The sequence below is a fragment of the Phoenix dactylifera genome, unplaced genomic scaffold (genome assembly GCF_009389715.1).
Source record: "Phoenix dactylifera cultivar Barhee BC4 unplaced genomic scaffold, palm_55x_up_171113_PBpolish2nd_filt_p 000254F, whole genome shotgun sequence".
Taxonomy (NCBI): domain Eukaryota; kingdom Viridiplantae; phylum Streptophyta; class Magnoliopsida; order Arecales; family Arecaceae; genus Phoenix; species Phoenix dactylifera.
In genome coordinates this window covers 402,011-411,069 of record NW_024067747.1, presented here as the reverse complement: position 1 = coordinate 411,069, position 9,059 = coordinate 402,011, and the positions used below count along the sequence as shown (strand labels likewise).

The following is a 9,059-nucleotide window of genomic DNA, read 5'->3' as shown; positions in this document are numbered from 1 at the left end:
GCCGAACAGAAGCCTTTTGTTCGGCGATCCAGTGCCGAACGGAGCACGAACCGTGAAAAAAAAAATTTCGGGAGAAGCCGGCGAGGTGGTTCCGGGAGAAGCCGGCGAGGTGGTCGGAGATCGGGAGAATGCCGGCGACGAGAGGGAGAAGGGGGAACGGGGGGTTTTGGGCGTTGGCGAGGTGTTTTGGAGGGGAAGAGCGGGGTGGGGGGGGGGGTTTGGGGGGTGTAGAGAGCAATTTAGGTGAGGGGGTGGGGAGGGTGGGGGGTAATTTAGGAATTTTTAATTTTTTAGGGGTGTCCTTAGCAAATGGGGGGGGTGTAGAGAGTATTTAATTTTTTTTTAATTTTTGGGGGGTGTCCTGAGCAATAGGGGGGGTGTATATAGAACCACCCTATTGCTCAGGACACCCCCAAAAATTAAAAAAAAATACCCAAACTAACCTTTAGTGTAATTACCATATTACCCTTGAAATTTTCTCAGTACACCTCCCTTCCTCCTCCTCCGTTTCGTGCTCCGTTCGGCACTGGATCGCCGAACAAAATGCTTCTGTTCGGCTGAACGGTGCCGAACAGAAGGCTTCTGTTCGGCGATCCAGTGCCGAACAGAAGGCTTCTGTTCGGCAACCCTCAACCGAACAGAATCCTTCTGTTCGGCGGAGGAAAGGGGAGGAGGGGTAGGAGGGTGGGGAGGAGGCGGCGGAGGGGGGAGGGGTAGGAGGGGTAGTTGGAGGAGGGGGAGGTGGAGGAGGAGGAGGAGGAGGGGGAGGTGGAGGAGAAGGGGGAGGAGGGGTAGGAGGAGGAGGAGGAATGGGAGCAGGGAGGAATAGGGGGTGGAGGAGGAGGCAAAGAAGGGGGAGAAGGCGGAGGGGGATGCAGAGTAAGAGGGGATGGGGATGGGGGGCGGAGGTAGAGGGGTGGAGGAGTAGGAGGAGGGAGGAGGGAGGAGGAGGAGGAGGGTGAATAGGCGGAGGAGGAGGGGAGAGGGATGAGGGGGAGGCAGAGGTGGGCGGGAAGAGGGGGAGGGGGAGGAGGAGGATGAGGAGGGGGGGAGGAGGAGGAGGCAGAGGCGGGGCGGAGGAGGAGGGGAGAGGGATGAGGGGGAGGCAGAGGTGGGCGGGAAGAGGGGGAGGGGGAGGAGGAGGATGAGGAGGGGGGGAGGAGGAGGAGGCAGAGGCGGGGCGGAGGAGGAGGGGAGAGGGATGAGGGGGAGGCAGAGGTGGGCGGGAAGAGGGGGAGGGGGAGGAGGAGGATGAGGAGGGGGGAGGAGGAGGAGGCAGAGGCGGGGCGGAGGAGGAGGGGAGAGGGATGAGGGGGAGGCAGAGGTGGGCGGGAAGAGGGGGAGGGGGAGGAGGAGGATGAGGAGGGGGGAGGAGGAGGAGGCAGAGGCGGGGGGTGGGGAGGTGGGGGTGGGAGGGTGGGGGTAATTTAGGAATTTTCAATTTTTTAGGGGTGTCCTTAGCAAATGGGGGGGTGTAGAGAGTATTTAATTTTTTTTTAATTTTTGGGGGGTGTCCTGAGCAATAGGGGGGGTGTATTTAGAACTACCCAGGAAAGACCCGTTCGCTCCCTCGCGGCTCATATGAAGCTCGGACGGTTGCGGGCGAGATTTTTCAGGGCGGAAAAGAAAGAAACGAGCCGTAGAAGGGGGGGGGGGGGCGCGAAGAGCGACGAAAGGTGAAAATTAGTGAGCCAAGAAAAAAAATCCCAAAAGAAATTTATTTGTTCTTATTTTCATTTCGATGAAACCTAGTTTTCCTCGTCAGTCATGAAGCAAATCTGATCCCTTTCTGGTTCACTCCTCTTCACTTCCACTCCTTCGGCCCCAAATTTCTCGTTTAGTGCTCCTCCCTCGATTTCATCTGATTTTATATGATTTTCTTGGCTTTTCCTGTAGATCTGTTGCTTGAGTTTTGATGCGGTGTTCTTTTTTTAGTTTGTTTTCTTGTTCTTTTGCGTTTTTCTGCGCTTGATAGGGATTTTTTGAAAGAGCCAGGGTTGATTTTTGATAAAAGTACCTCCTTTTTGGATTTTTCTCTGTTGTTGGGTGTTTCATTAATTTTTTGGTCGCTCTTTTTTTTGGATAAATTTTGGGTGGGTCGAAAGATGGACCGGTACCAGAGGGTGGAGAAGCCGCGGGAGGAGACGCCAATTAATGAGAATGAGATCCGCATTACTACTCAGGGGAGAATGCGCAGCTACATCACTTATGCCACCAATCTACTTCAGGTGAACGCCATTTATGTCCAATCTATCTTTGACGCTTTTATAGTATTATGTCACTTTTATTCTCTGATGTACCATTGGTTATAGTTATAATTTGTGAAGAATGATAAGTCGTAGAGATTTTGCAGTGTGGGGATGGTAAATTGTTTTGTTCTGAGAGGCAAGTTCAAGAAATGCTGTTAAGAGTGATAAGTTATGGTATAGTTGATTTCTGACTTTCAGAACCAGGTTTCAGTCACAAAATTAGAACTTTTTTTCAGTGGAAAACACTTGGGTATCTCTAGGATCATGTAATTCTATAATGGCACATCTAAGGAAATTCTATGATGGTGCATTTAAGGATTTTTTCAGGTGCCACTTATTTATATGCTAGTTGGCAACCCTGTTCACTCTCAACTCTCAAGTGGGGACACTCTTGTCATTCATATTATAAGCAACATCCTAGTTAAGCAGCCGCAAATGAGTATTGATTTATTGCTGCTGCTTGTTTAGGAAACCGTTACTCTTAATGGTTGCTCTTAATGGTGATGATAAGGCTAGAGCAGTTAATCATTAATAACTCCACTAAAAAAATAAATGGTGAGAAGCTAAAGTTTAAGCTAAAAGCATTTTGTTATGAATGAAGCCAATGCAGGCTATAGTGGAAGATGACGACCTGGACACCATGTGCATCCGAGATGTCTAAGTATTCATTGGGAAGTTTGTTTGTTTCTATTTTCCTAAAAGTGATACCTGATATGAGAACAGTATTTGATGATTTAAAAACTCTTAAGTTCAGCTTTTATTTGGTATAGAGATACATCGTTGTACCGTTGGATTACCATGCTAGACTGTATTAAACTTTCTGCACTCTTGTCCTATAGTTTGATATCTGACCTGTGCAATATTTTCAGTAAAGGAAAGATCATAAGCATTTTTAATTCATATAGTTACAAAAATTTGTTGTAAGATTGAGGAGAAGGAAAGGTGTCACAGGAGCTATTAAAAATAAAGTGAACATACTGTATTCACAACTTTAATGTCATTTTTTTTTAAAATCTTTGCCAAGACAAGAGAGGTTCAAAAGAAAAAGGTCAGTTTATTATTGAAAAATAATTTTATGACTTCAATTTCATAGAGAGGAGAAATATGAGTCTACTGCTGCTACAGAGATGAGCTAGACATGTTTGCTTTGCATCATTTTAATATTGGCCTAGATAAGAAATATTTCACAGAAAGAGAGTAAATTTTGCATGCTTTAGTATTACTTTGTGGCATCGATTTCTCTATGCAGGTGTTGTTGTCCCATCATATGAAAGACGCATATGACATACTGTGACTAAATTTCTGGATCAGGTGTCTTTCCTGTTATCCTTTTTTGGGCATCCAGACCATATCTGATCTGATGAGTGGTCTTGGATTTTACCCAATGAGCATCTATATGGCTGCACAGATTGAATAGGATAATCCTCTGTAACATTAACTTATTTTCTTTTCTGGCAACAGTCTTATATATGAAATACAGACAACAGGCTGACATTACTCTGAGAATGACTACATGGTTATGGAGTCTTTAGATGTAATTTCACCTTTAATCTGCCAAAGAAAACTCTTCCATGAATTCTCATGGAGGGAGAGTGATTCTGCTTTTCTGTGCACTTGCAGAGTTGCAGGCTAATAGATACATGTAACTGATTATGCTAAGGGTACTTAGTATTTTCTTTAGTTTTTGCAAGGCTGCAAGTACATAAATTCATTCTTTCTTGTTGGTGATATGCATTGTGCTGACTTGTTATTATATTCATTTTCAAGGAGAAAGGTTTAAATGAAATTGTCTTTAAGGCAATGGGAAGAGCTATCAACAAAACCGTCATGATTGTGGAACTGATCAAGGTACCAAAATGTTCCTCTTATTCCTTTGAATGATCAAATTCATCTCTGTTTTCCTCAAAGGGTTCTTTTTATCTGTCAGTTAATTGATCTTTGGTCATTTTTCTTAAGAGCCAAAGTACATCATGTGATTGGTGATTCTTCTAACTTAGTATTGTTGTAAATATGCTGGTAATGCAGAGAAGGATCATTGGTCTCCATCAGAATACTGCTATTGGATCTACTGACATAACTGATACATGGGAACCATTAGAGGAAGGCCTACTTCCGTAAGAAGACCTAATGCTTTATTTTGAAAATGGAAGGTTGCATGCATATAGACATTTTTGGACGTGTAGCATGGAGTTCAGGGTCTTGCTAGTTTTTTAAATTTTGAATCTTCGTTAGTCTGTTTCTGACAGTGATATGTTTTTATAGGCTCGAGACCACTAGGCATGTGTCTTTGGTCGCTATAACTTTGTCTAAGAAGGAGCTTGATACATCCTCTGTTGGGTGAGTATGAAAAGCATCTACTCTCCCACCTACGGTTCTGCAGCATACATTCAAAATTTGATTAAGTGGGAATGATGCGCCTTTGATTTCCAAGTTTTAATCAAGAGCATTTTGTATGATTTCTTTTTTCAAAAATTTCTTTTGTTGCATTAGAGACTTTTTTTTAAATTGAAAACATGTGGTCTTTTGCATGCATTATTCCTGTTGCTTCATTTCTTTTCCTCTCCTTTTGATGTGTGAATCTGAAATAGGCATGACTCTGTAAAATTTGTTGCTTGCACTTGGTTTCTTTCTAATTGTCCTCTTAAATGTTTTGCAGTAGCCTTCTCTCATTTCCAGAAAATTGACAAGTAGCGTCTTACTCTAAATTTATATGCCTTAAGGCTTTGTTTACGGGTGTCTGATGTATATAGTATCTTGTCTTTGACCAAGGTAACAAATTGATTGCCCATTATTATTCATTGTTTTCCATTTTTGTTATATTAGAGTACTTGCCATCTTGTTACTGGTCCACATACAGGAATCTGGAAGCAAAAGAGGGAGCAGAAACTAACAAGACATGACTATAAATGCGTAAAAAACCACTTGTAGTCGCTTGTTTCTTATAGTGGAGCTGCATAATTGATCATTTGATGGGATTGACTTGTTGGACTAATTCTGATGTTAAACCATTTTTCCTTTTGTGCTATATGTTTTCTTAATTTATGAAGTGAAATTAGTATAGGTATCACATTTGTTGTGGAGCTTGTTGACACCAGCGCTTAGAGATCATCGTTGTTTAAGAACATGATACATTCAAGAAATCCAATTAAAGTGAACAGTAAATTTTCTACTCAGATAGTATGTGACATCTAAAAAGAAAATCTGTTAGGGAACTTGCTAATCTGGATTACTGGGCTACAATTGCAGTGTAGATGAACACTTGCCAGGAATAAACTCACTAACCTGGTGATGCTTATTGTACAAACAACATAAAGTGCCTTCTTTTTAAGCATCGATACTATTGCATCATACTGATTTCATGTGCGCAAAGACCTGCATCAAAAAATTAAATGTTTTCCTATTCTATCATGTTAGATTGCATTCTGTTGCAAATAGTGCTGGAATTATGCAATTAAGAAGTGATTCTAGTCTTAACTATTTGGCACGAGTAAGATGAGCCTGTGAAAGCAGAAAAAGTGACTGTCAACTATGATATTTTTTTTTTTTAGGAGATATGTTTGTGGAATACTTTTTGCTTGAAACCATTTCTTGGAAGTGGGGGAAGAATACCTTGGAGGTTTGTGTCCAAGTCTTGGGTCCTTTCAATGTCTAAGAATTTCTTCTTGTGGAGCTTTGCTCGAGCATAATGCCAGTATCATAATCAAGTGTCGAGTGCAGGTACCTAGGGCTAAATTGAGGGGTCTAGGTAGCACAATATTCATGGATTACAAGGCTTCTATCTAAATGCATCCTCTGCCTGCTCCATGATATCAAAAAGCATGTAAAAATATCTGCTTTTGATGTCAAGAGTTCCTCTTCCAATGCCTCAAAATGTTTGTGTTAAGCTTAAGGTAAAATATCCAACTACATCCTGATTTGGCATTTCAATATGACATAAAAGGGGTAGAATAGAGCATGAGACATGTGCCTCAAATGAGCCTTTTCTGTATAATGTGTGTGCTTCACTTGATATTGGTCCACTTGTGATGGCAAGGTGTTTCATATGGAGTTCCCTCAAGCAAGGCTACTTTCAAATAGTCTCTTTTCAATAATTATTCTACTTTACATTTCATTTATCTTTATAATCTCCAGCACCATGTTTGGACCATGAACTTTATTTCTTCTGGTCTATTTTGAACTGAGTACCAGAGATAACATCTTGATACACTTTGACAGGCTAATAAAATCCTCCATTTTCTTTGCATGAATCCTAATTCAGTTAATATCATTTACTCATTCTGTCTCATAGGCCCCGAACCTGCTTAAAGCAAATAAATGGAATCATGAAAGAGATAAACTTCACCATATTTTTCTCATGAATAGAGTATCGTTAGAACTTTGTAAAAGAGAAGTGAATCCTATCCCTCATGGGGCCAATAAGACTTCCCCCTTCCCCTGTTTGCATTGTACAGAAGTTGTTTATAAGCAGAGTGAGTTCTTAAATGAGTTACTAGGTATCGACAAGTGATGGCTATCTGAATTTACTTAAATTACAATTATTCTCAGAATTTCTAGGGAAAGTACTGACGAATTTGAATAAGAAGAAACATATATTTTAACACTTTGCACGTGCTTGTCCTCTTCATGTTTGATAGTCATTCCTTGCATCTGTGGTTAAAAATTTCCTGTTGAATTCTTTAGAATACCGATAACCTTACCATTAATCTCCCCAGGTATCAACCTCCTTTACCCACAGACCAGGTGAAACCATTAGTTGAATTTGACTATGATGGAGGTAAATCTGCGATTGCTCTGAGTTTATTTAGATGGTTTTTAAGCTCATTTTTGCTGAGATTTTATTTACAATGCAGAGGGCTCACCTGCTGGACGAGGTAGAGGCCGTGGTGGTCGTGGTAGAGGAAGGGCTCGTGGTAAGTTTGATGATATGAAAATGGTTTCTTTTTTCATCTTTTCATCCATTATATTTTGTATTTACAATTTTTATTCAGGTAATGGTACAATGGATTATGGTGATGGAGGCTGGGACAATAGAGGTCGAGGGTATGGTAGAGGTGGCTATCCCCGTGGCAGGGGCCGTGGTTTCTGGGGTCGTGGCAGAGGAGGTGGGTATGGTGGCCGGCCTGATTATCAGCAAGATATGGGTGGCTATAATGGAGAGGCACCTCTTCCTGTCCAGGGCCGAGGTATGTCCCTGATTCAGCTCTTTTCTTGTGTAAATACCATGGAACGTGCATTCAAATGTGTATCTTGAGTCACACTTCCTCCTGGTTGTATAAGATGGATTGGACTTATAGTGCTGGGGAAGGCTCCAAACCTAATAATTGAACAAGTATTATGAACACATCACCCCCTCCCCCCCCAACCCCAGGGGCACCAGGGGCATTTGGTTGTGGTAAATTGCTACTCCAAATTTTCAGATTGTTTCACTGTGATAGATGTGAATGCTAGGACGACGGGGTGATATCTATATAATCTTGCACTAGCAGTAAGCTGGTATTGAGGCAGCAAGCTTTTCCTTGTCCTAACATCCTGTTATCGGTCATCCAGTTGCAGGTCGTGGTCGTGGGAGGGGACAAACTCGAGGAAGGGGACGACATTCTAGATCAAATGGACCAATCCACACGGGTACTGGTGGGGCTTAACTGGACCTCGGTTTAAGCATAATTTCTTATTTATGACTCGTTGGATGCCTACTCCTTTATATAGGCTTATCTTGTCTTTCGGTAATAGATTAACCATAGTTTGTATAATCTGTCATGCTGTGGCCTGGCAGTGGTGTCTCCATGATTATGCTGTCATGGGCAGCTGTTCCATTTTCCATTCTTATAAGATTGAGCTAATTGTAGGATTGGATGAATAGGGCAGTGCATTCTTTTTTTTTCCCTAAGGCCAGCTTGATAAAATATACTGCTCTTATCAGTCTCTTCTAATGATTTTCCCAGATGTTCGCTGTCTGTATAAGTTTGTTGAGATTGTTCTGTAGAAAAAAGAATGCTGTTACAATGACCATTTTGTCTTTTGCATTCTATATGAGACGGGATTTTTGTCTTGGCATGCATGGTATACAGAAAATGGAATAAAACTTTCATTTAAAGGCTGATTCTTCTTGCTTGTGTCAGCATAAGTTTCTTGCTTTATTTTTTGTATTAACCTTGCCAATTTTGGCACATCTGTCCGCTTGGTGTTGGTGTTGCTATTCGCTTGCAAATTGGTGGAGACAGATTGGAGTAATGTATTGCCACTTCAAAGTGGGTCATATCATTTGGCTAACCCATTGATGATATGATTGGATTATGTAAGATCTGTTCATTTTTATTTTCTTTTATGTTTACAAGAGTAATTTTATGTTAGATCTTGTGCCTCTGATGCTTAGTTTCTTCACCAGTTCCATGGTTTAGGTCTAATTTGAGGTAAATGGAGGTATGTTGCATTTAAGGTGTCAGGCATGGTAAAGCTTGAAATTGGATTAGAGATGGTCGTAAATAGAAATGCTTGGTGAATGAGGATCTACTGAGCTGGCTCCAAATAGCTGAGATGATGCTGGATGGTTATAGTCAAGGTTGTGTATGGATGAGTTTGCCTATTTTTATAGTCATGTTTGTCCATGACTCGGCAGTTTCTTTGCATTTACTGAATCTACATTAATTTTTTTTTTTTTATCACATGTATGTGATGGCTATCAAGGCCAAATGTTCTCATGGGCCTAATACTTGTTATTCTTTTCACATTTTTGCCCAAGGAGCTGAAAATGCTGCATTGCAATTTTATGAGAAGTTTTGGGATACTTTGTTCTTAAAGTAGGAATAGTGT

General features: G+C 41.4%; 1 protein-coding gene across 2 annotated transcripts; it reads left to right on the top strand.

Moving 5' to 3' along the window:
• Window positions 1-1,569: 1,569 nt before the first annotated feature.
• LOC103718907 (ribonuclease P protein subunit p25-like protein) lies at window positions 1,570-8,350 on the top strand. Of its 2 annotated transcripts, none has more exons than XM_026809204.2 (8): window positions 1,570-1,676; window positions 2,106-2,228; window positions 4,017-4,097; window positions 4,275-4,363; window positions 4,512-4,586; window positions 6,962-7,023; window positions 7,100-7,432; window positions 7,797-8,350. In XM_026809204.2, the coding sequence occupies exons 2-8, from the start codon at window positions 2,106-2,108 to the stop codon at window positions 7,889-7,891; spliced, it is 858 nt and encodes a 285-aa protein (XP_026665005.2). In that variant the 5' UTR covers window positions 1,570-1,676; the 3' UTR covers window positions 7,892-8,350. The 2 variants fall into 2 exon arrangements, with proteins under 2 accessions (XP_026665005.2, XP_038973574.1); XM_039117646.1 differs by lacking the exon at window positions 1,570-1,676 and having other exon boundaries at window positions 7,100-7,159; window positions 7,238-7,432.
• The last annotated feature ends 709 nt before the right edge of the window (window positions 8,351-9,059 follow it).

Coding starts and splice junctions, on each gene's coding strand:
- LOC103718907 (XM_026809204.2), top strand. CDS start 2,106: ATGGACCGGTACCAGAGGGTGGAGAAGCCGCGGGAGGAGACGCCAATT. Junction 2,229..4,016: donor ATGCCACCAATCTACTTCAG/GTGAACGCCATT, acceptor TTCATTTTCAAG/GAGAAAGGTTTAAATGAAAT. Junction 4,364..4,511: donor TTAGAGGAAGGCCTACTTCC/GTAAGAAGACCT, acceptor ATGTTTTTATAG/GCTCGAGACCACTAGGCATG.